The sequence below is a fragment of the Leopardus geoffroyi genome, chromosome C1, assembly GCF_018350155.1.
Source record: "Leopardus geoffroyi isolate Oge1 chromosome C1, O.geoffroyi_Oge1_pat1.0, whole genome shotgun sequence".
Lineage (NCBI taxonomy): Eukaryota > Metazoa > Chordata > Mammalia > Carnivora > Felidae > Leopardus > Leopardus geoffroyi.
In genome coordinates, this window is record NC_059328.1 from 85,619,864 (window position 1) to 85,645,878 (window position 26,015).

Below are 26,015 nucleotides of genomic sequence, written 5' to 3' on the forward strand. Positions count from 1 at the left end.
CACCCAAATAAATGCTCAATAAATGTTGTCTGTGGGGCGCCTGGGTGGCTCAGTTAAGCCTCTGACTCTCGATTCTGACTCAGGTCATGACCTCACGGTGGTGAGATCCAGCCCCAACATCAGGCGCTGCTCTTCCAGCATGAAGCCTACCTGGGATTCTTTCTCTCTCTGCCTCTCCCACTCTCACTCTCTCGCTCTCAAAATAAAACATTAAAAAAAGTTGTCTGTTATCCTGTGCTTTATCATATTCTAATTTCTGTCCTCCCCACTTAGCTGTAAGATTGATATATGTTAAATATTATTTATATTATCATTGAGGATGACATTGTAATTATTACTTCTCAGTGTCTCAAATACACCTCCAATAAGTTCATGGTTGAAAGTGCCTTACTCTTTGCTTAGCTAGAGGCTTGCATAGTATATGATACTCTGTTATTGCTGGAATTGAGCCACAGGCAGGATCAAGAAGCTGACTATTGTTTCTGCCATGGCCTAAGGTGAATTGTGTTAGTTGCACTGTTCTCGGGAGTCATGAACTTGCCCTTACTCTTGGACAAGGCACCATAACTGGCTTTTTAGGTCATTATATTACTGATTCTGATTCTTCCCTTTTCCACCCATCCCCGAATTAATCGTGTTTCACAAGAGAAAACGAATACTATTATTACTAGTACTACTACTGCTACACCCACATACCCACACCCGCCCCCTTGTGAGTAATCACAGGCTCATGGGTATCGAAGAACAGGCTGCAGAGAGGCAAAGCCGACCAGAGAGAAGGACCCTGCAATGCAGACCTTTCTTACATCTTCAGCTCTAAATGTCTCCAGCTCTGGATACAGCAGCATCCTCGAGAAAACAGACATAAGCACAGATGTTTGCAAAGGCTGAGAGGCAACTGGAGAATCCAGTTTGAGTTGAAACGTAGGCTTTCTTCAATCTCCATGTTTTGCTGTATTCGGGGCTCCAGTCCTCAACCCGCACATTTCCTACCACGCCCCAGGGTGCCTCCGGGGCCGCCAGCCCTTCTCGGAAGAGCGTGGGATTTGACTGAATGGGCTTGGCACCGCCTCTTTTAAGCACCGCGTGGCGCGCACGCGCACTGCCGCTGGGCAGGGAGATCCCGGGTTCTGGACACTGAGTGCCGGGGTTCGTTTCCGCTGCCTCCGGTTTTCCGAGAGCGGGCGCTGCTTTCGCGCTTCCGCTAGACCCCCGCGGCCCCGGGCGGGGACGGGGATTTCGGAGCTGTGGTGCCGGCGCGAGCGTCTCTTCTTCCTCCCACTCGGGCGGAGGCTTTGTCGCTGCGGGCCGGGCCCCAGGACGCTCCCAATGGCCGGGCAGCGGGTGGAGGTGGATGGCGGGATCATGGAAGGGGTGAGTACGGGGCCCGAGGCAAGGCCGGTGGCGCTGCAACCCAGGCTGGGAAGGAGGGCGTTCTTGTCTGATGTTCTCGCTCTCCTCTCCCACCCGCACCCTTGGCAGGGCGGCCAGATCCTGAGGGTGTCTACAGCCCTGAGCTGTCTTTTGGGCCTCCCCTTGCGGGTGCAGAAGATTCGAGCCGGCCGCAGTACGCCAGGCCTCAGGTAAATCGGGGGCGCTGGGGGGCGGAGCCGCGGAACTGGGAGATGCGGGTGGGCGGGCGCAGGGCTAGGGGACTGGAGGTGTGGCTGGAGGGGCGGAGGGGCTGAAGGGGCGGAGGGGCTGGGGGGCGGGCTGCAGTCCTTGGGGTCCGGGGTTTGATAGGACTTTGGGCTGGGGAATCGGGAGCCCGGGTGGTGATGCTTGGAAGATCCGCGTCCTAAGGTTGAGGAATGTGTAGCCGGGCCTCAGGGTCCCGGGGGGAGCATGCTCAGGCCTGGACGGTTAGCCATAACCAGGGCTGTGCAATCTGGAAAGCCTCAAGGGGCAAGTTGAGAAAAGAGGCCATGTTTTCTCCATATGGCTAGAGTTCTCTCGCTTCCTGATGCATTATCTTTTAAAATGTTTTCCCGCGTCATCGGGCATTCCGAGTACTTGGAGAACTTGCAGCAGCCGGCAAGATGGATCAGGGCAGAACAGCCTGCGTGGCCAGAGAAAATCCCACTTTTTAACCTGTGTATTCTCTATTGCTGCATATTTTAGAATCATAGCTCAGGAAAGGGCCCCGAGATGTTATTCTAGCTTTCCTTAAGACCTCTAAGAAGCTATGAATACAGCCAGAATTATTAGTTGTGGACAGGGAAAAACCTTAACATTTGACCTTGTTTCTTCCGCCTGGGAAGCTAGGCGTGCCACTAGCTAAATTTCAGGTATGTGCTCCTGTTAGAAGGGGACCCAGGTTGACGCCAAACTGATTCCTTTGGGCATTGTAATAGATCAGCAATCTCTTAGAGTGTTATTTTATCCACATTTCATTTTGAAATTATTAAAAGGCAATTATTGATATATGTGCACATTCATTCCCTTAGTCACAGCAGTCGTTTGCAGCAGTGGATTTATTAGTTTGCTAGAGCTGCCATGACAAAATACCAGACTGGGTGGCCTAAACAACAGAAATTTATTTTTCTCATGGTTCTGGAGCCTGCAGGTCCAAGATCAAGGTGGTGGCAGGGGTGGTTTCTTGGTTTCCGGGAAGATTCTTTTCAGGTTTCTCTCCTTGGCTTGGAGATGGCCTCTCTCTTGCTGCCTCTTCACGTGGGCATCCTATGGGCATGTGTACCTCTGGTGTCTTTGTATGTGGTAATCTCCTCTTTTTATAAACATACCACAGAGAATAGATTAGGGCTTACCCTAACTGCCTCTTTTTAATTTTTTTAAGATTTTATTTTTAAGTAATCCCTATACCCATCATGGGGCTCAAATTTACAACCCTGAGATCAAGAGTCACATACTGTACTATCTGAACCAGCCAGGAGCCCCCAAATTGTCTCTCTTTAACATAATCATCTCTTTAAAGGCCCTGACTCCAACTACACTCACATTCTGAGGCAGTAGGGGTTAGGGCTTCAACAGAAGAATTTTGGAAGAACATAATTCAGCCTGTAACAGGTACTATAGATTATTGAATGACATGCAAGTGAGATTGGCGCCATTTCGTTTTATCAGTTTTCCTCTTTGCACACTTCTCATTCGCAACAATGTATCAGCATATGTGTTTTAGCTAAAATAAGTGGTCTGGAAGGACCCCTAAAAGATGCCTACTAGCAGGCAGTCTAGCTAGGTACATAAAAACCCAAAAGAAGCTTTGACACTGAAGATATGGCACTTGTTGTGGTTAGACCTTGCTCTTTTCTTGCCATTGCAGTTTTATAAATGGGTCATAAAATGTGGGGATATAGGCAGTCTGAATGCACACGTTTTGATGCAGTATTATGACCTGAAGGCCTCAACATTTATCTGGACTGGAAATGATTCGAGATTTGTGTGATGGGCAACTGGAGGGGGCAGAAATCGGCTCAACAGAAATAATGTTTACACCGGAGAAGATTAAAGGTGGAGTCCACACAGCAGATACCAAGACAGCAGGGTATGTGTCACTTACCATTTAAATATGGGCTTTGGAGCTAGACCTGGATTCACATGCAGGTACTACCACTTACTAGACAAGTTGCTTAACCTTTGAGCTTTCGTTTCCCCACATTTAAAAAAATATTTTTTTAATGTTTATTTTTGAGACAGAGAGAGCACGAGCAGGGGAGGGGCAGAGAGAGAGGGAGACACAGAATCGAAGCAAGCTCCAGGCTCTGAGCTGTCCAGCACAGAGCCTGATGTGGGGCTTGAACTCACTAACCGCGTGATCATGACCTGAGCGGAAGTTGGACGCTTAACCAACTGAGCCCCCCAGGCGTCCGTTTTCCCCACATTTTAAATGGAGAAAACAGTAACCTTCCAGGGTTACACTTTATGTAGTTTTGGATAGCTGTTATTATACCTAGAATTTTCTTATGTGCATAGTATAGCATATTTGTTTCTTTTTATTATTTAGAAACTGAATATCTGAAAATGACTAAGTTTTTATGCATTGTAGTAATAGTAGTTTTTGCATTGTATGTAGCATATTTAGTTCTTGGCTTACAGCTAATTATGAGTCATATTCTACTTTTAGTCTAAGTATTTTTGTTGTCTTTTTTTTTTAATGTTTATTTATTTTTGAGGCAGAGGGAGACAGAGTGCGAGTGGGGGAGGGGTATAGAGAGAGGAGACACAGAATCTGAAACTGGCTCCAGGCTCTGAGCTGTCAGCACAGAGCCCAATGCAGGGCTCCAACCCATGAACCGTGAGATCATGACCTGAGCTGAAGTCGGACGCTTAACCAACTGAGCCACCCAGGCACCCCTTGTTGTCTTTTAATAGATAACTTATGCTATCTTGTTTAGAAATTTGTAGGTTTGATCTTGGGTTTTTTTCCCCCTTTGCAAAAATAGATATTTAACAATTAAATTGCTCCTTTATCCTTTTCCAGGAATTCTTCCTTTTATCGACAAAACATAGAGAGCACTTTTGTGTTTTCTGAGTTATTTGGCTGATTGCTGTTGTAAACCATATCTTTTTACCAAAATCCTATCCATTCACTAGGAAATTTGATAAAATAGGAACTAGTAATGGAAACCTGATGCCAGTTTGTTTCAGAAACTGTTTTAATAGATTTTGATTATTTTAGTTTATGAAAATATTTAGTGACAATTGATACTTGAGTAATGCTGTGAATAGACCTCTGTGAAAAGGGACCTGCTGCCAGGCCCAAGGCAAGGTTTGCCAAATGAGAACTTTCTAAGGGGATTAAGGAATTTTGAGGTATCTTTCTTTATAGTCAGCATATTATTTTGGGTATTATCCTGTACAAAAAAGGGAAAGGGGATTATAGTTAACCAACTATCTAAAAATGAACTAAAATAGAATTGTAAAATTTTGAAGCTGCAAGAGGGAAATTAGAAACCATGTATTTCCAATCCTTCCTCCACTTAGTGAGTGAGAGAATGGTATTAAGTGATTTACCCAAGGTGATGGAGTCAGAGACACAACTAGAATTAGAATGTAGGCCTTTTGACTTCTTCTTTTTTTTTTTTTTTTTAATTTTTTTTTTTCAACGTTTATTCATTTTTGGGACAGAGAGAGACAGAGCATGAACGGGGGAGGGGCAGAGAGAGAGGGAGACACAGAATCGGAAACAGGCTCCAGGCTCTGAGCCATCAGCCCAGAGCCCGACGCGGGGCTCAAACTCACGGACCGCGAGATCGTGACCTGGCTGAAGTCGGACGCCTAACCGACTGCGCCACCCAGGCGCCCCTTGACTTCTAATCCAATAGACTGTAAGAGAGATGAGTTTAAAGTTGTGAATCCAGCTCAGTTTAGGAGACTAAAACCAGCTTTTTCCTGGCAAGAAAACTTACCTTACTTCTTCACTTTCTAACATTTTTATCCTTAACTGTGATTACAGTACCATGTGTTTTCTCTAGTGTCTACCTTTGTTTTTGCAGTTTCCCCTTCCTAAAATTAAGATTTTCTGTACTATTCTTAGAATCTGATTTTATCAGGGGAGTTGGGAGAACATTTAAATGTTGGGTTCCTCAGAGGGAATAAACACTGAGAAGTTTAGTAGTATTTTAACCTTACAGTTTATTGTAAACTAAACATTTTCTAGTTTTTTCACTTGCTCCTAGGCTTAACTCCTTGAGAACAGGGATTATATTTTATACATTTTCTCTTATGATATCTACCACATAATGCAGTCAGTAAATCTTTACTAAATTAGTGAAATGCATTGTCACTTATAGAAACTGTTTATTTCAGTACATATGCATTGTTACTATAAGAAAGTTAAGTCTTTTTGTATTAGAACCTATGTCTAATCTATGCTTCATCTATGTCTATCTATGCTATATATGAATGTGACAGCTCATTTAGAAAATCTGACCAAGTGTTTCATTTTATAAAATATATTCTATAATTATGTCTCATGACTTCTCACATTATTTTATTAGAATGAGCAAACAGAGGTGAGTTACAGCAAAGATTATTTCCTTTAAACTTATTTCCATGTAAAATATTCAGCTGTCAATCTTTGTGAAATGTTATCCTATCATATCATAAACTCCATGATGGTAGGATCTGTATCTTAACTTGATATTTGGAACAATGCCTTGTGCATGGTAGAGATTCAAATAAAATTATTTAAGTATTTCTAGACCTTGACTTTGTGTGTGTGACTGTCACTATATGAATGTTATTACAATTTAATTGACCCTATTTCCTCTGGTATGTTTTTAGACGTTGCATTAAATGCATTTTCATAAATTGTACTTTCAAGAATCCTTTTATGAAAATGTTATAAAAATTGGGGCACCTGGGTGGCTCAGTCGGTTGAGCGTCTGACTTTGACTCAGGTCATGATCTCACAGTTTGTGAGTCGAGCCCTGCATCAGGCTCTGTGCTGACAGCTTAGAGCCTGGAGCCTGCTTCGAATTCTGTGTCTCCTTCTCTCTCTGCTCCTCCCCCGCTCATGCTCTGTCTCTCTCCTTCAAAAAAATAATTAAATAAAAACATTTAAAAAAATTTTAAAAATGTTATAAAAATGGTGTCATTTAAAAAAAATATTTTTTTACTTTGTAAATTAAAGAAAGATCATACAACTAATGTTTGACTCAAACCCAGATTTGCTGATCATTCAAGGCCAGTTGCTTCTCCTATAAAATACTGTCTTTCTTTAAGATTCAGGATTTTATCATTCAGTTCCTGGGGTGGTGGTGTGTTTTTTTTTTTTTTTTTTTAAATAAGTTCTACACCCAGCGTGGGGCTCAAACTCATAACCCCAAGATCAAGAGTTGTTGCATGCTGTATTGACTGAGCCAGCCAGGTGCACCACCCCCCTCTTTTTTTAATGGGGTATTTTTTAACTTTAGACTTGGGTATATATCTGCCTTCCCAGTTGTCTGTGCCTCAGCGAATGGTGCTGTGTAGTAATACCACGATCTTAAGACTTTGAAAAGAAAATTCACTGAAGCCTGTTTTGCATTCTCCTTAGGAGTGTGTGCCTCTTGATGCAGGTCTCAATGCCCTGTGTTCTCTTTGCTGCTTCTCCATCAGAACTCCGTTTAAAAGGTGGAACTAATGCTGAAATGGCACCACAGATTGATTACACAGCCATGGTAAGGGCTTGTGTTGTTATTGATGAACTAAAGATGATCTCATGTATTCTTCTGAATTTCCATTCTCTATTGAAATATATCCTGAGTGGTTTCTGTGTATGTCTGTTTATTTCTTTATGGTGTGTAGTTCTGTTGTGGGAGAAGGTAAAGGGACTGTGTTTACTTTAGATTTTGTGTTGTATCTTGGAACAGTGCTCATAGTGAATTCTTTTAAAACCTCAAGTGTAATTGTTGCATGAATTACATTACTTATTATATAAATCAGTCATTTTATAAATACAGGAATTATGTTTTGGAAGAAAAACTTCAAAACAAAAATTAAACATGCGTTTGACAAGAATTGAGGAAGATGCAGAGAAATTGGAACCCTCGCACAGTATTAGTGGGAATGCAAAATGGTGCAGACATTATGGAAGACAGTGTGGAGGTTCCTCAAAAAATTAAAAACAAAACTACCATATAATCCAGATATCCCACCTTTGAGTGGGATTATCTTCAGGATCTTGAAGAGATATTAGCATTTCCGTGTTCATTGCAGCACTATTCATAATAGCTAAGATGAGAAAACAACCTAAATGTCTGTTGATGGATGAATAGATAAAGAAAATGTGGCTTATACATACAGTGGAATACTATTCATCCTTAAAAAAGACATTCTAGAATATGTGACAGCATGAATGAACCTTGAGGACATTATGCTAAGTGAAATAACCAGTCATATGAAGACAAATACTGGCATGATTCCACTTGTATCAGGTATCTAAAGTAATCAAATTCATAAAATCAAAGAGTAGAATAGGGTAGAGGGAAGAGGGCAATGAGGAGTTACTAATCAACAGGCATAAAATTTCAGTTAAGCAAGATGAATAAGCTCTAGAGAGCTGTACAACATGTACCCGTAGTCAACAATAGGATATACTGCATTTAAAAATTTGTTAAGAGGTAGATCCATGTTAATTAGATAAACTATAAAAAATTAAATACCATATTTTGACTATAAATTTTCAAAATGATGACACTCAGTGTTGGCATACTTAGGAGAGAGAAGTGGTATCATCTTTCTTTTCCTCCAGGTTTATTGAGGTGTAATTATTTATAGTAAAATACACCTTTTTAGTGTAAAGTTCTGTGATTTTTGACATATGGTTGTGAACCAGCCACCACAATCAAGATACAGAATTACTGTAAGAAATTACCTCAGACCCCTTTGTAATCAGTCTCTATGCCCCAGTTCTTGGCAACTACTCATCTATCTTCTGTCTTGGTTTTGTCTTTTTTTCAGAACACCGTATGTAGGAGTAATACTGTATGTAGCCTTTTGAGCCTGTTTTTTTCCCCCAGTTACCATAATTTGTTTGAGATTCATCAATGTCACTTGTTTTAGCAATAAAAGAGAAGTAGTATTCTATTATATGGATGTCCCACTTTCTTCATCCATTCATCTGTTGAAGGACATTTGGGGTGTTTCCAGTTTCTGGCAATATGAATAAAGTCTGTATAAACTTTTACATACAGGTTTTTTTCGGTGAATACAAGTTTTAATTTCTTTTGGGTAATTACCAAGGAGAGGTGTTGCTGGTAATAGTAAGTATAGATCTAATTTTATGACAGATTGCCAAATTGTTTTGGCTTCCAAAGTGGCTGCATTGTTCTGCATTTTCACCAGCACTGTATAAGAGTTTCAACTATTCTGTGTCTTCACAGAACTTGATATTTAATTTAATTTTTTTGCCATTTTAATAGATGGTATAATCTTTTAGAATTCAATTTGATTGGGTGTATAATGAAAGTTAATCTCTCTTCACCTAATAATTCCACTTCAAGGAAATGACCCTAATTAAATGTTACAGAATGCAACCAAAGATAAATGTTAAAGGTATTTGAGCAGAACATTATATACTATAATCATCATTATATAATATATATAATTATGCAAGTGAACACTTGGGGAATGGCTCAGTAAATTATGCTAGAATTCCATACAGTTATTCAAATACTGTTTAGGAAGAATTTTATGATGTCAGGAAAAGGCTTTTGTTTATAATGTTAAATGGAAAAAATGAGGATAAAACCTTGAATATGCAGTGAAATTTCAAAGTATAAAAAAATTGAGAAGGCAGAATGGAATGTTGTTTATCAATATCCCCTAATTTCTTATGTATTATATTGCAAAGGGTTAGTTAGGAAATACTGTCCTGTGGAGTAAAATAACCACTGGGATCAAGGATCATGAGTTCTGGTATTTTTTTCATTAGATAGACTTGCATAACCCTGATTAATTAAATGTTAAACTTTTAATTTTAATTTGCATGTCAGTTATTTTATTTGAGAAATAGAACTACCCTACACATTTTTATATCAGTGTTTATCTGTAATACCTTCTTGTCAGCTCAGTGCAGAGCACTTTTGTTTAATAATACTGTTTAATACTTGTTGAATCAGTGAATATTTGTGGTTAACGTAACAATAAACTGATTTTCCAGGTTTTCAAACCAATTGTGGAAAAATTTGGCTTCCAATTTAATTGTGATATTAAAATGAGGTAAGTTACTTATTTGTTAGCCCTTTGACCCACTATTTGTGCTAAAAATAGTGGGAAGCTTAGACCTTAGAGAATTATTCTGGAACCCACTACTTCTTGTAGAAAATAATTATGTTTTATGGCTTAAAAACAGTAAGCAGCAGGCGCATGGGGACTTGAAAGCAGATATATATGGTATTTGCTTGTTTCTTCGGAGAAATATTTTCAAGGGAATTGCTACACTGAGGGACCTTCATACCTAGTGTTGTTCATGTTCAGCACAGATTGAATACTTTCTATGTGCAGACAACTGGACTAGGCACTGCAGGGTCATAAAAGGGATTCTTCCCACAGTGCAATCAGAATTGTTTCCCTAAGAAGCACATTGGGCTTTCAGGTTATTTCCCTTCAAGGCTTCCCTTCTGCCACATAATAACAAGGCCAGATTTCTTGGTGTGGGATTTAAGTGTGCTGCAGTCCTATTGCAGTTGACCTTTCTAACTTCATTCCACCTTCTCCATGTGTTCTTTTTTCTTTTTTTGGAAGAGAGAGAGAGAGTGAGCATGAGTGGGGGCAGGGGGTAGGGGCAGAAAGAAAGAGAGAAAAAATCTTAAGCAGGCTCCAACGCTCAGGATGAGCCTGACTCACGGCTTGATCCCATGACCCTGGGATTATGACCTGAGTTGAAATCAAGAGTTGGACACTCAACCAGCTAAGCCACCCAGGTGCCCCTGTCCTCCATGTATTCTAACATATGATTGCTTACTATTCTTTAAACTTACTTTGTGCCTTGGGCTTTCATGTCTTTGTTCATGTTTTTCCTTCCCTGCTCTCCTAAAAACTGGAAATCCTATATTTTTTCAAAATTTAACCTGTAATTTCTTGTGTGAATTGTCCATGAGTGTGTCTCAGTTGGAATTCGTATTGGCATCCCTCTTGTAGTCTTTTTTACAGCCTGACTTGTGTTCCAGTAAGTTGTATGTAGAGCCATCTCTCTACCAGTTGAGGGAGCTCCTTGCAAATAGGAGCAGTTACTCTCATCTGTATGTTCCCATCCTCTTCTATAGAATAAGTGACACTAAATATTTGAGTTACAATTTTGTTTGTGTTGACTTAATATTCATCGTATTTTATTGAGTACCTCCTACTTATCAGACATTGTTTTAGGCACTGGAATGTTGCAGGAAGAAAATAGACAAACTCCTGCCATCAAGGAGTTTATATTCTAAAACAGCACTGTCAAAAAGAATTTCTCTTCATTGATGGGTATGTTCCCTATCTGTTCAGTAAGGTAGCCACTAGCCACATAAGACTATTGAGCACTTGAAATGTGGCTAGTGCAACTGGGAAGCTGAGTTTTAAATTTAATTTAAATTTAAATAGTCACATGTAGTTTGTGGCTACCGTATTGGACAGCACAGATCTAAAATGTTGCTTGGAAATTTCAAACACGAGTTGTATGTTTGGATATAATTCATGTGTTATTTTATTTTAAATGTTGAGCTGTATTTTTGTCATATAATAAGTTTATGTGAGTATTTGTCATACTCTTTGTAGGGGCTACTACCCAAAAGGGGGTGGTGAAGTGATTGTCCGAATGTCACCTGTTAAACAGTTGAACCCAATAAATTTAACGGACCGTGGCTCTGTGACTAAGATATATGGAAGAGCTTTTGTTGCTGGTGTTTTGCCATTTAAAGTAAGTTGTCTAGAAGTGTATGTGGGTCTTGGTAAGTATTATATCATCTAAATTTTGAAATTATTGAAAGTACTTAATATTTTTTTTTACAATTTTATTAAGTAATTTCTACACCCAGCATGGGGCTAAAACTTAGAACCCTGAGATCAAGAGGCACATGCTCTACGAACTGAACAGGCCAGGCACCCCAAAAGCACTTAATTTTTTTAACGTTTTATTTATTTTTGGAGAGAGAGCGCAAGCGAGCATGTGAGCAGTGGAGGGGCAGAGAGAGAGTGGGGGACAGAGGTTCTGAAGTGGGCTCTTTTCTTTTTTTTTTTTTTTTTTTAATTTTTTTTTCAACATTTATTTATTTTTGGGACAGAGAGAGACAGAGCATGAACGGGGGAGGGGCAGAGAGAGAGGGAGACACAGAATCGGAAACAGGCTCCAGGCTCTGAGCCATCAGCCCAGAGCCCGACGCGGGGCTCGAACTCACGGACCGCGAGATCGTGACCTGGCTGAAGTCGGACGCTTAACCGACTGTGCCACCCAGGCGCCCCTGAAGTGGGCTCTTTTCTGACAGCTGATAGCAGCAAGCCCGATGTGGGGCTTGAACTCATGAACCGCGAGATCATGACCTGAGCTGAAGTCAGATGCTTGACCAACTAAGCCACCCAGGTGCCTCAGAGCACTTAATTTTTTAATAAATCTTTTAATTAAAACTTTCCCCTGAACTTATGTGTTACACTTGAAGATCAAGCTTTTTCTTAATCCCTGTAAGAGATATTCGTTACTGTATGTGTCTTTGAAGGCTTGAAAACAACTGTCAAAATAATCATTATTTTATTCTCTTTTCCTATCTTGCCAAAATAGGTGGCAAAAGATATGGCGGCAGCAGCTGTAAGATGCATCAGAAAGGAGATTAGGGATCTGTATGTTAACATCCAGCCTGTTCAGGAACCTAAAGACCAAGCCTTTGGCAATGGAAATGGGATAATGTAAGACAATGTACTTTTTCCTGGATACTGATTGAGAGCTCTGAAGTAATTATCCTGTTTAAATTAAATATTTGTAGTTCTTTTGTTTAAGTTTTACAGTTTTATTTTTTTTTTAATTTTTTTTTTCAACGTTTTTATTTATTTTTGGGACAGAGAGAGACAGAGCACGAACGGGGGAGGGGCAGAGAGAGAGGGAGACACAGAATCCGAAACAGGCTCCAGGCTCCGAGCCATCAGCCCAGAGCCCGACGCGGGGCTCGAACTCACGGACCGCGAGATCGTGACCTGGCTGAAGTCGGACGCTTAACCGACTGCGCCACCCAGGCGCCCCTAGTTTTACAGTTTTAAAAAGGCACATTTTTAAGGATATTCCTACCCAAACCAGTAGTGTGATGAATTAAGATGATTATTTTATTCTGGATTTTTTTCCTGAAGATGGTTTGCCTTTTATTACATTGTAAGAGCCCTTTTGCTCTTAACATTTCTCTTAACATTTAAGAGAACTTAAATGTTTAAGCTAATCAGAAGTTAGCCTTTGAAGCTGATCCTGAGAGAAATATTTCTAGTTGTTTTTCTGTACTTCAAATGTGAAGTCCATGTACATGTAAATATTAGATATGGCAAAGGTCTATTTAGAAAAAATTATAGGGGTGCCTGGGTGGCTCAGTTTGTTAAGTGTCCCAACTTCGGCTCGGGTCATGATCTCACGGTTTGTGGGTTCGAGCCCCGTGTCAGGCTCTGTGCTGACACCTCAGAGCCTGGATCCTGCTTCAGGTTCTGTGTCTCTCCATCTCTCGGCCCCTCCCCTGCTCATGCTCTGTGTCTCTCTGTCTCTCAATAATAAATAAACGTTAAAAAAAAGTTAAAAGAAAACATTATATTATTTAATTACAAGTTGTTGATTTAATATAAAAATGCTTTTTTTTTAAGTTATTTTTTCATGAATTTATTTATTTTGAGGGAGAGAGTATGCACGCATGCACGCGTGCAAGTGGGGAAGGGACAAAGAGAAAGGGAGAGAGAATCCCAAGCAGGCTCTGTGCTGTTAGTGCAGAGCCTGACGCAGGGCTCAATCTCACAAACTGTGAGATCATGACCTGAGCTGAAATCAAGAGTTGGACACTTAACTGACTGAGCCACCCAGGTGCCCCTAAAGATTTCATTGTTAAGTAATCTTTACACCGAACTTGGAGTTCGAACTCACAACTCTGAGATTAAGAGTTGCATGCTCCACTGACTGTACCCCAAATTTAAGACTGCTTTAACTGAGTTTTTGAAGTATGAGAGTATCTCTTATGGATAGAAAGTCTCTTTTTTGGAGTTTCTACTAAAGGTTTTAAATGCAGATTTAAACATTCTGCATTTGATACTACTATCTAAAAACTGTAAAATGAAACCAAAAATTTCTGTAGAAATACAGTTTTTTTTTTTATTATTGAAGTATAGTTGACACACAATGTAACATTAGTTTCAGGTATACAACATAGTGATTTGACAATATGTCATGTTTTGTTCACAACAAGGGTAGCTTCCATCTGTCACCTTATAGTGTCATTACAATACCACTGACCGTATTCCCTTTGCTGTGGCTTTTATCCCTGTGACTTATTCATTCTGCAACTGGAAGCCTGTATCTCTCGCTTCTCTTCACCCATTTTGCCCATCCTCCTATCCCTTCCCCTCTAGCAACTATCCATTTGGTCTCGGTATTTATGGGTTTTTTGTGCTTTTTGTTTGTTTTGTAGATTCCACATGTAAGTGAAATCATGTGGTATTTGTCTTTTCTTCATCTGACTTATTTCACTTAGCATAATACCCTCTAGGTCCATCCATGTTGTTGCAAATGGCAAGATCTCATTCCTTTTTATGGTTGAGTAATATTCCATTGTGTATACCACATCTTCTTTGCCCATTCATCTATTGATGGACACTTGAGTTGCTATTGGCTACTGTAATTATTGATAGGTATGTAATTATTGCCATTTTGTTCATTGTTTTCTGGTTGTTTTTGTAGTTCTTCTCCCTTTCTTCTTCTCTTGCTTCTCTTGGGAGTGATGACTTTTGGTAATGTTCTTCCTCCTTATTTTCTGTGTATCAAAAGTTCTAGTTTTGTGGTTCATATATAACATCCTAAGGATATAGCAGTCTACGTTAAGTTGGTCACTTACATTCAAACACGTAGGAAGACCTTTTCACTTTAGATAATAATAAAACACTTTATAGTACAGTAGAAATGGTATCATTTAGTGTGAATGATGTAACTTCGAGGAGAGCCATTCCTTACCTGTGAACAGATTAGAATCTAGTGTGGCTTTTGTCAGATGAGCTGAAGGGTACTAATGCCCTGATGAAGATGGAGAGTGCTAATCATCCTGCTCTCTGTGTGAAGAATTTCACTTTTGCAGTTTACTAAGTAGATCTGATTCTACATATTTAATAACCACTATACCCCTGGTTGTATTTGTGTGTAATTTTAGAATATTTATTGCATAGATAGTAATCCTTTTTTTTTTTTTTTTCCTACTTAGCATTATTGCTGAGACATCTACTGGCTGTTTGTTTGCTGGATCATCGCTTGGTAAACGAGGTACAGATAAATGAAGTGGGTTCACAGTTCCCAGTGCTAGTGTAAAAATTTTTAATTACCTGTCAGGATTAGAACATTATAGCATGATAGATGACAAGTATAAAAGGATATGATTAACTGGTTCTGTTTTAGAGTCAGTTAAATTTTTAGTATTTCTCCTAACTTTATACTTTGAAAAATTTCAAACTGATAAGAAAGTTGAATGACTAATTAGCATCCATACACTGTTCTCCTAGATTTACCAGTAGTCAACTGTTAGCTACAAGTTGTGTATGTTTCTGAACTATTTCAGTGTAAGTAGGAGATACCATATCTCTCCCCTGAATACTGCATCATGCATGTCCAAAGAACAATACCTGTCTAATCATGATACCATTTTTATGCCCAAAGAATTTGTCTTTTATATTCAACCTAGTCACTTGCCTCCAAAATACTTTTTAGAGCAATGGGGGATTTTTTTTTTTTTTTTTTTTGGAGCACTCCCAGCAATTGGTCGTCATTTCTGTTTAGTTTCTTTTCTACTACAGAAAATATCACCTTTATTTTCCCCTTTCATGATATTGACGTTTTGAAAAGTCCAGGCCATTTTCTCACAATTTGGACTTGTCTGATTGTCTCATGATTAGATATATTCAGATGAAACATTTTTAGTAGGAATATTGTATAGGTGGCTATGTACATTCCATTGTATCACAACAGGGTTAGTGATAAGGTCAGTTTGTCCTTTATTGGTAAAGGTGACTGTGATCATTTGGTTAAATAGTATCCTCCAGGTATGTCTGCTATAAATTCTTTCTCTTTTTATAAGTAGTAAGTCATCTGGGATAATACTTTGATACCATCTGATTGTCTTATTCCTATACAACTTTCATCCAGTGGCTTTAGTGTCCACTGATGATTTTTCCCTGCATCAGTTATTACATTGGTGATTTCAAAAAACAGTATTTTTGTGAAAGGGAAATGTAGTTAAGATTGAGCATATTTGGAAGAAGAGAGATGTGTATACTTCTGACTGTTAATATTTGAAGTTACTTTTGCCATCGAGGCAAGGTGACTTCTAGTTGAATTTCTTGATGTTTGTGTGGTAGTTGATGGCTTTATTCCTACTTTGTAGATCTTTAAAAGATGCTTACCCTTGCTGTGCTGTTTTACCACATTATTATTGCTGAATACAAAAAAATTCAGATAATCTTATTCTGCTCATTTAGTAGATGTAGATACTAGTTGGGTATCAAATCTTAACAACGTAATAGAATAAATAAAATTAATGTCTCCAGTTGACCTGGCTTAAATGAATTCTATTTAAAACTGTGCTATTTAAACTATGGTTGGTGGACAAGTAACATATCAGCATCATCTGAGAGTTTGTTAGAAAAACACATTTTGGGACTTATTCCATACCTATCAAATTAGAATCTCTGGAAGTTGAGCCCAAGGATATATTTTAACAAGCTCACTGCATATTTCTGAAGTACAATGAAGTTTGGGAAGTAGTGATCAAAAATACGTATTTAGAGTACACTAATTACTTGTTAGGGACAGTGAAGAATCAGTGTGGATAGTGAGCTACTGCATACAGGATCTATGGGGACTTGAGCAAGCAAAGATAATGCCAAATATAAAGCAGAGACTGGGAGCCCATGTAAGTAATAAGTGCTTGGCAGACATTGGGTGGAATATGAGTTCATTGGGCACCAAGATGTGCCAAGTACTATATGCTAGGGTCATAGATATCTGAGTCACTGTCCTGTTTCCTGGCTTGGTCTGGTAGAGGAGACAGACCATGGTATTCCCAGGGCATCATAGGAACACAGGGGAAGAACAGCTAATACTCCTGTGGGGGCTGGTTGACCCCAAATCTGGCTTCTTGCATTCAGCAATCCTCTAGTATGTTCTGTAGATAAGTAGAAATTACCAAGATGAAAAAGTGAGCTAAGGAGGAAGGACAAAGGACAGTGCTGACAAAAACAAGTGTTCTGTGTTTGGGCAACTACAACTATGTATGATGAGTGTAGGGTCTGGAGCAGGGAACTGAAGATGAAGTTAGAGAGGTTGACAGAGGCCAGATTTTGAAGGACTTTGTTGACAGGTCATATAAAGGAATTTGGGTTTCGTCATGAAGACATAAATATTAAAAAAAATTTTTTTAAGTTTATTTTCACAGAGAGAGAGGGGGAAGGCAAGGGCGGGGCAGAGAGAGAGAGAGAGACAGAATCCCAAGTAGTCTTTGCACTGTCAGCACAGAGCCTGACATGGGGCTTGAACCCACAAACCATGAGATCATAGCTTGAGCCAAAAGCAAGAATTGGGTGTTTAACTGACTGAGCTACCCAGGCACCCTGAAAGCATTAAAGATTTTAAGGAGGAATGTAATATCAGATCTTTGGAAAGGTAATTCTGATAGCTATGTGGTTGATTACAGGAAAACCTTATTGGAGGCAGGAAGACAAGACTGTTGCAGCTGTTTAGGTCAGAAATGATGAGGGCCTATACAAAGGGATTCAGTGATTGGGGCTAGAGAGGTGAGTACTGATGCAAGAATATTAGGAGGGGGAATAGATATGGCCAGTTGGATATGGGAAGTGAGGAAGGCAATGTGAAGAATGACCTTCTAGATTTCTACCTTGGGTACCTAGAAACATTTCAACTTGTGACATAGGAGGTAGAGTTAGTTTGCCAGGGCAGATGATAGTTTTAGGTATATCGCACTGAGATTGTAAATCAATCATTACTTTGTTATTAGCAATACTTAGAATTAACTTTGCTGACCAGCCCTGAAAAAATTGCTCATATTCCAACAACACTTTTCTTACTTTGTCATTTGAGACCACTTTTACTTTGAAGTTGTCTTTGGACAACACAGTTTCAGAATGCACAGTATTTATTTTTAGAATTATAGTGGTAGGAGGGAATAGATGATAGAGCAATATACTTGCTCTGATTGGCTTCTGCTGGTGCTCTCCCTTGTTTCCTGTCAGGCACAGATGTCAAATGAGATGGGATTAACAAATGTAAAAGCAGCTTGGGGTCTTGTCTCTTAGTCTAGATAGTATATATATCAAGGATATCAGAGAGAATGTCAGCTTCCGTTATCCCTTTTCATTTCTTATTTAAATTAACTAGAAAATTATCAGACCCTGAATCCTAACATCTAAGAGTTATTACCAGAAGTAACATTGGCTAGTTGTCCATGACGTCATCTGTGGTAGAAGCAGTAGCCTGTAACTGATGAGTCATGTTTGTCACTATTTCAGCCACTAAAACTATTTTGATCTTAGTTTACTTATCTATTGAGTGAGAGAATTAGCCTGGAGAGTCTCTCAAGTCCTAGCTTATACTGTAGAATTTATACCTACTTATCCTCTGGTTCTCTAACATAGAAGTGTATTTTTATGTTGTCTTAGCAAAGGAAACAGTTCCTGTTACTTAGTACGGGACACACATAGTAGGTACTCAGTATTAACTGTTATTATTAATAGCTTATTTTGAACCAGTCATGGTATTATATGCTTTGTAAGTATTATCTCTAATTTCATTAACAAGTTTTATAACTTAGGTATTACTATCTCCATTTCCATTTTCATTTCCATTTGGGAGAAGCAACCTAGTTTACCCAAGAGGTTGAGATTCACACCACATGTTCCAAGCTACTTCATTCACTCATGTACTTGACTGATTGATGTTGTAAAGATAGCTAATTTATTATATTATAATGACTGCTGTAATGAGAAACAGTTAAAATTTTGAAAATTCCACTTTTCTGGGAAATCTTACCAAGGTATACATATAATCAAATGAATTTCCAAATATAAAATAGGAACAAAAATTAACCACATTCCCATTCCTTGAAAGACATTTTTATTTGTAGCCGGGGCTTCTTTTAGTTTAAAGTAAATACTTGAAAAGCATCATTTGACATTCCACTGCTTCTGACACATTTTTTATTCAGCATTGTATGAAGATTTGGGGCATGTGTGGAGAAGCAGGGAGTGGGGTGTGGGGATAAGTATTCTGTATTATTTTCAAAATAAGGTAATGCCTATTTAAATCTTAAAGGAATAAAATTTTACAATAGTTGATATGAGAATTTTTATCAGCTTTTCCTTACATGAAACATAATTCTCTGACTTCTAAAAAATACCCTTTAATTCTAATGGATTGCTTACAGACTAATTATAACATGTATAAATTGCAAATTTCAAATTTTGACAGGCATAGCATTATAGGATTATAGCTTTTTTTCAATGAAAAAAATGTTTTTATTTATTTTTGAGAAAGAGAGAGAGAGAGAGAGAGTATGAACAGGGGAGGGGCAGAGAAAGAGGGAGACACATAATCCAAAGCAGGCTCCAGGCTCTGAGCTGGCAGCACAGAGCCTAACGTGGGGCTCAAACCCATGAGCTGAAGTCGATTTCAACCGACTGAACTCAACCGACTCAACTGACTGAGCCACCCAGGTGCCCCCATAATTAATACTTTTAAAATAGGGCCAAATACAACCTGGTTTTTCCTCCACTAGGTTCATTTAAAGATATAAACCATTTGCATGTGCTAAGCTCTCAGAAGATTAAATATATTTAAAAATCTTGGGTGAGTTGGTTGGGTGAGTTCAGAGTAGGCGCCTAAAAGAAGTTATACCAGTGCTAACTGAGATATATTAATTCAACTCTTTGATTCTTAGTAATTGATGTGCTTTGTTGTGTGTTTTTACATTGTGTCTGTTGTAGGTGTAAATGCAGATAAGGTTGGAATTGAAGCTGCTGAAATGCTGTTAGCAAATCTTAGACATGGTGGTGCTGTAGATGAGTATCTGCAAGACCAGGTAACAATGCTTTTAGGATAAAACCTTTGAATCTATTAGATTTGAGTATTGGATAATTAGATTGAATATACATTTTATTTTATTTATTTATTTATTGAGTTTTAAAAATTTGTTTAAGTAATTACTACACCTCATGTGGGGCTTGAACTCTTGACCCTGAGATCAGGTGTCTCATGCTCCTCCAGCTGAGCCAGCCAGGTGCCCCAGACTGAATATAAATTTTATCACTTGGGAATGCAAGCTGGTGCAGCCACTCTGCACAGTATGGAGGTTCCTCAAAAAAGTAAAAATAGAACTACTCTATGACCCAGCAATTGCACTACTAGGCATTTATCCACGGGATACAGGTTCGAAATGCTGTTTCGAAGGGACACACGCACCCCAATGTTTATAGCAACACTGTCAACAATAGCTGAAGTATGGAAAGAGCCCAAATGTGTGTGTGTGTGTGTGTGTGTGTGTGTGTGTGTGTGTGTGTATACACACACATATATATGTATATATATGTACACACATATATATGTATATATACATATATGTGTACATACATATATATATGTATATATATATATACACACACACACACACAGTGGAGTATTACTCAGCAATCAGAAAGAATGAAATCTTGCCATTTGCAACTATGTGGATGGAACTGGAGGGTATTATGCTAAGTGAAATTGGTCAGTCAGAGAAAGTTAAAAATCATATAACTTCACTCATATGAGGACTTTAAGAGACAAAACAGATGAACATAAGGGAAGGGAAGCAAAAATAATATAAAAACAGGGAGGGGGACAAAAACATAAGAGACTCTTAAATATGGAGAACAAACAGAGGGTTACTTGGAGGGATTGTGGGAGGGGGGATGGGCTAAATGGGTAAGGGGGCACTAAGGAATCTACTCCTGAAATTATTGTTGCAATATATGCTAACTAATTTGGATGTAAATTTTAAAAAATAAAAAATAAAAAAAAAATTTTATCACTGACTTTGAGTAACTGATTGGCATGTCCTAGTTCAACCAATTTTTAAATATTTTTCTGGAATTTATATTCCTCAGATTTCAGTTTTCATCTTGACCTGGCCATGGCATTTGGTACAGTTGGTCATTCTTTCCTTCTCTAAATTCTTTGCTCACTTGGTTTCTGAAGCACTGTTTTCTTTTCATCTCCCTGACCACGTATTCTAGTCTTTTGGTAGTTTGTTACTGTTGTTTTCATCTTCTCAACTTCTAAGTTTTAGAGAATCCCTAGGCTCAGGCTCATGCCTCTTTCCTTCATCTGTATTCACTGGCTCAGTTGTTTTGTCCAGTCTCATAGCTTATGTCCCACCTGTGCACAGACAACTCCCAAATTTATATCACCTAGTTCAGGCCTTTCTCCTTAACTCTATCCCTTGTGCCTGTCAGCATCTCCACTTGGATGTGTCATAGACCTCTTAAACTTAACACATTTATTCATATGGAGAAATGCTGGTGAATATTTCCAAGTAAGATCTTTTTATGGTCCCCTGTCTTGATAGATTTTCTTTTTCTCTACCATACTTTTCTCTCCTTAATCTCAAACCATCAATCTGCATTTAGAAATGTATTCTTTAGGATTTCTTAACTGGTTTCTTTCCTTTGTTGTTGGTTTGTTTTTTTTTTTAAGATTTTATTTTTTAAGTAACTACACTCAGTGTGCAGCTCAAGCTTACAACCCCAGATCAAGAGTCTCATGCTTCACCAACTGAGCCATCCAGGTGCCCCTTAACTAGTTTTTGTTTTTATTTTTATGTTTCTTTTTTCTTTTTCTTTCTTTCTTTTTTTTTTTTTTTTTTTTTTGAGAGAGAAAGAGAACAGGGGCAGAGAGAGAAGGGGGAGAGGATCTGAGGCAGCCTCTGCTGACAGCAGAGAGCCCAATGCAGGGCTCAAACTCATGAACCATGAGATCATGACCTGAGCCGAAGATGGATGCTTAACTGACTGAACCACCTAGGTACCCCTCCTTAACTAGTTTCTTATTTCCCTTATTTCTAGTCTCTCCTTTCTTGCCCAAGTGTACTCTATACTCTAAGGAATTCTGTATTAGTGTATTTGTTTACCCTCTAAAATGTAATTTTAGGGGCCGCTGGGTGGCTCAGTCGGTTAAGTGTCCGACTCTTGATTTCAGCAGCAGGGCCTCCTTGGGATTCTGTCTCTCCCTCGCCTCCTCCCCTCCCCCTCACGTGCATGCTCTCTCTCTCTCTCTCTCTCAAATAAATAAACTTAAAAAAAAGTTGTAATTTTAGACAATAGAAGAAGCTTGTCATATTATATATTCCACCTTGTAGACAGTTGGTCTGATATATTAACTTTTAACTCTCTGTTTTATTCTTAAACACAAATTTTAGGAAGGCTGTATTGACAACTGCTACTGAGCATTTCTGTACCACAACACAGACTGTGGGTGACAGAGGTTTTCTGTCATCTTCTTAGGACTTCTGGAAACCTAAAGAAGTAGAAATGCTTTGAGCTATTTTGATTTCTAGTAGTATTTTCATATGGTAAGCAGTAGAATTTTAACTCCAAATATTAGTAAATGTGTGAAAATTTTCTTCTTTGTTCTTTTTTTAATAGCTGATCATTTTCATGGCATTAGCCTGTGGAGTTTCCAGAATAAAAACAGGACCAGTTACACTCCATACACAAACGGCTATACATTTTGCTGAACAACTAGCAAAGGTGAGTATTCCTTTAGAAAGAGTAATTGATTTTTATCATAGCCAGTTTTGGTTCAGATTGTAATAAACAGGATACTTGCTATCCCTCACCTAGTACTTCTTGTGTGGCAGACACTGAGCTGAGTCAGCAGTTGCCCTGAATCATCTTACTCTGCATAACCGTTTTATTTTTTAAAGTTTATTTATCTTGAGAGAGAGAGAGAGCACGTGTGCATGCAAATGGGAGAGGGGCAGAGAGAGAGGGAGACAGAATCCCAAGCAGGCTCTGCACCACCAGCACAGAGCCCGATGAAGGGCTTGAACACACTAACCATGAGATCATAACCCTAGCCTAAATCAAGAGTTGAATGCTCAACCCACTGAGCCACCTAGGCACCCCAGCTCTGCATAACCATGTTAGGTTGCTGTTTATTTTTATTCCCATTTTGCATGTGAGTAAAGTGCGGTAAAGGGATTAAATTAACTGCTCAAGCCCACATAGTTTGTTAGTGGCAGAGCTGGGCTGTGAACAGACCTGGGAAAGCACACGGCAAAGCGCATGTGTATTGCTGCCTTATAGAGTAAAAATACTTCCATGAGAACTATGAAATCAAATCATAAGGAATTCGTGGTTGGCCAGAAACTTAAATATTTATATGAAATTTTACATGTTTCATTTTCTTTTGATTCTACGGTAGAATAGAATATTTGCTGAAATTTTAACACCAGTCCCCTAAACTTTTATAAGAGTAGATTTATAATTTTTTAGTGAAACAGGGTTTATTAGTATATAAGCTCATATTAATACCTTTTCTGCAGGATTCTTAATTTTAAAAAAATGACTAAATTTGTATGTTTTATCTGAAACTAATGTAATTTCCTTATAGCAAATTTGGAAAATAAGGGGAAAAAAACCTACCTAGAGTCCCTTTTGCCAACAACCACTGTTGACATTTAGGTATTTTCCTCTTAAAAGTGTTTCTCTTTTCATTTTTTTTTTTTTGCATTTACTGCATATAGCTTCATTTCTTGCCTTTTTCAGTAATTGCATGTTCCTGTTTTGCTATAGTCTTTATAATGTAATTTCATAAAGTGATTTATAATTTATGACTCAGAATTTTATGAAGGAAGGTGACCTTAAGTAGTTTTAAAAATGATAAAAATAATGCACATTATTAAAAAAAATAGCTATTATAGAAGGGTAGCAAGCACAAAGTTGGGAGTTGCCCTGCTTCTAACCGTTTATTTGTATGATTTTTAATAACATACACCTTTTTTCTTGTTATTAGAAAGCATAGATAGATTTTGATTCAGTTGTAGGAAAAGGATAATAGGAATTGAAGGTAAATTATATTTCATGTCAAGAGATAGTTAACTGTACTTTTTATTATTCCATTTATGCTGTATTATCATTTTTTCTTTGTAAACTATGATCTCCTTGATGGCAGGGACTAAGTTGCATTCATATAGTCCTCACTTTTTTTTTTTTTTTTTTAATTTTTTTTTAACGTCTATTTATTTTTGAGACAGAGAGAGACAGAGCATGAATGGGGGAGGGTCAGAGAGAGAGGGAGACACAGAATCCAAAACAGGCTCCAGGCTCTGAGCGGTCAGCACAGAGCCCGACGCGGGGCTTGAACTCACGGACCACGAGATCATAACCTGAGCTGAAGTCGGACGCTTAACCGACTGAGCCACCCAGGCTCCCCTAGTCCTCACTTTTTATAGTACTTTGCATATAGTGGACACTGACATGTTATTTGAAGTGAATACATAGTGGAGAGTGCTGTGAATTGGAATTTATAGCTCTGGTTTCTTGTTCCGCTTTGTGGTATCTTACTGAGTGACTTGGGGCAAGCTGCTTTTTCTTTCTGTGCCTCAGTGCAGATAATTCATCTGTAAAATCAGAGACTGGTGCATAGTCCATTAAGACTCCTTGTAACTTTAAATTTTGTAGTTTCAGTATATTTATATATAGGCTAGAAATGATTTCCTTGAGTGTTCCTGTGTTTCATATTTACATAATGCTTACAATTTGAAATGTATACATATATATAATTACACAAGTAATTGGCTATGTAGCTCAGAATTCAGTGCTTATTCATTCAACAGTAATTTTCAGTGTCTACTATATACAGTATACTGTCACATAATCCTGAAACTGGAATAATTTGTGAATATTACTATGCAGTAGGCCCCAGAATGATGGTTTCAAATTGTGTTTCATAGAATCCTAAGGTCTCAGGCGCATTTGAAATCCATTTGCTACAAATTCAACCTACTCAATTGTTTTGATTTTAATTGTTTTATCAGAATGAATGCAGTAGCTTTAAAAAAAAAAAATCATGTTTCCAGAATGCAGTGATAGAAACCAAATATTTCAAAGCCAAACTTCAATTAGTTAACAAGTGAAAAATACCATGTTAAGGCCAATAAAGATGAAGGGCATCCCCCCACCTTCCTTCTTTGAACTAGATTTTTTTGAATAGCATATTTAGGGAATTAAATTGACAAGAAAAATTTGAGGGGAGTTAAAAACTTGATCTTGACAAGATCAGAGAAGTATAAATGCTTCAATGCTATGTTTTAGAAAAAATATGGGAAGTAGGTAGTAAAGGGGTGTTATAGTTAACAATTGGGATTTTGAAAATGGTATTTACCTAGCTGCAAATATCCTGGGGATTTTGATTCAGTGGATACGGAGCAGGGCCTAGGCTATACATTCTGACAGAACTCCACAAGTATATATTACTTTTGAACAAGAGTCATGCTTCTGGAGCAAAATATTTTATATTTAGGTTATTGAATTTCTCATGAGTCATTTGATTTTTGTGCCTCTAGCTTCCTCAATAAAATGAGTTTGATATTAACTACTTGCCTATTTATGTTGGACTTAAGGGCTTTCTATCTCTCTTTATATTACTTATATACTAAATGCTTCTCTGGTTTCAGGCTAAATTCTCTGTGAAGAAATCAGAAGATGAAGACGATGCCTCTAAAGACACTTATATTATTGAGTGCCAAGGAATTGGGATGACAAATCCATATCTATAGGGTATTTGCGTTTTAAATAATACCTCAATGATATATTGCACTAATTCATTTCATAAATATTACACAGCAGTGAATAAGCAGTAACTTATTAAAGGATCTGACTTAAATTTGGAGATGAAGTACAGAGTGTTATAGATTTGCTGAGAATGCTTCATCTAATTAATCTCACTTTGACTATCTCCTGAGATAAAGACAATGAAATACAAGAGTTGATGGATATGTATGATAGCTGATTTCAGTATTAAAGTATGGAAATAGAGTATTTTTTCTACCTGAAGTGTGTTTTTCTTTCTTATATAATAGAGTAAGTGAAGGCTGTAGATTTGGTCTGTAATTTGTGTCTGGTTTTAATTAGGTTACTGAAGCCTCATGCATAATGAGACAACTTTTTGCACAAGTATTTGCTGTGTCAACAATAACATTTAATAAGCATTTTCTCATTCTAATTATATGTCTCTTCTTTCTAGTGGGCACTTGGTAAATATTGATTTTGAATCTGGTGAATGTTTTCAAAGCTGAACAATGAGGATTGCAAAATTGAACCCTAGT

The 26,015-nt window shown here is 38.2% G+C and overlaps 1 protein-coding gene across 2 annotated transcripts; it reads left to right on the forward strand.

Annotated features, from left to right (window-relative positions):
* The first annotated feature begins 1,082 nt into the window (after positions 1-1,082).
* On the forward strand, positions 1,083-25,728 carry RTCA (RNA 3'-terminal phosphate cyclase). Of its 2 annotated transcripts, XM_045478415.1 has the most exons (11): positions 1,083-1,374; positions 1,483-1,583; positions 3,362-3,505; positions 7,001-7,124; positions 9,608-9,666; positions 11,203-11,344; positions 12,200-12,324; positions 14,853-14,911; positions 19,639-19,733; positions 22,330-22,434; positions 25,365-25,728. In XM_045478415.1, exons 1-11 carry the CDS (start codon positions 1,330-1,332, stop codon positions 25,464-25,466), a joined length of 1,101 nt encoding a protein of 366 aa, XP_045334371.1. In that variant the 5' UTR covers positions 1,083-1,329; the 3' UTR covers positions 25,467-25,728. The 2 variants fall into 2 exon arrangements, with proteins under 2 accessions (XP_045334371.1, XP_045334372.1); XM_045478416.1 differs by lacking the exon at positions 1,083-1,374 and having other exon boundaries at positions 3,347-3,505.
* Positions 25,729-26,015: the final 287 nt, after the last annotated feature.

Excerpts from the sequence above, each read along its gene's own strand:
- RTCA (XM_045478415.1), top strand. The coding sequence starts at position 1,330 with ATGGCCGGGCAGCGGGTGGAGGTGGATGGCGGGATCATGGAAGGG. Across the intron at positions 3,506-7,000 it reads GCAGATACCAAGACAGCAGG|GAGTGTGTGCCTCTTGATGC; the intron begins GTATGTGTCACT and ends CATTCTCCTTAG. Across the intron at positions 14,912-19,638 it reads ATCATCGCTTGGTAAACGAG|GTGTAAATGCAGATAAGGTT; the intron begins GTACAGATAAAT and ends TGTCTGTTGTAG.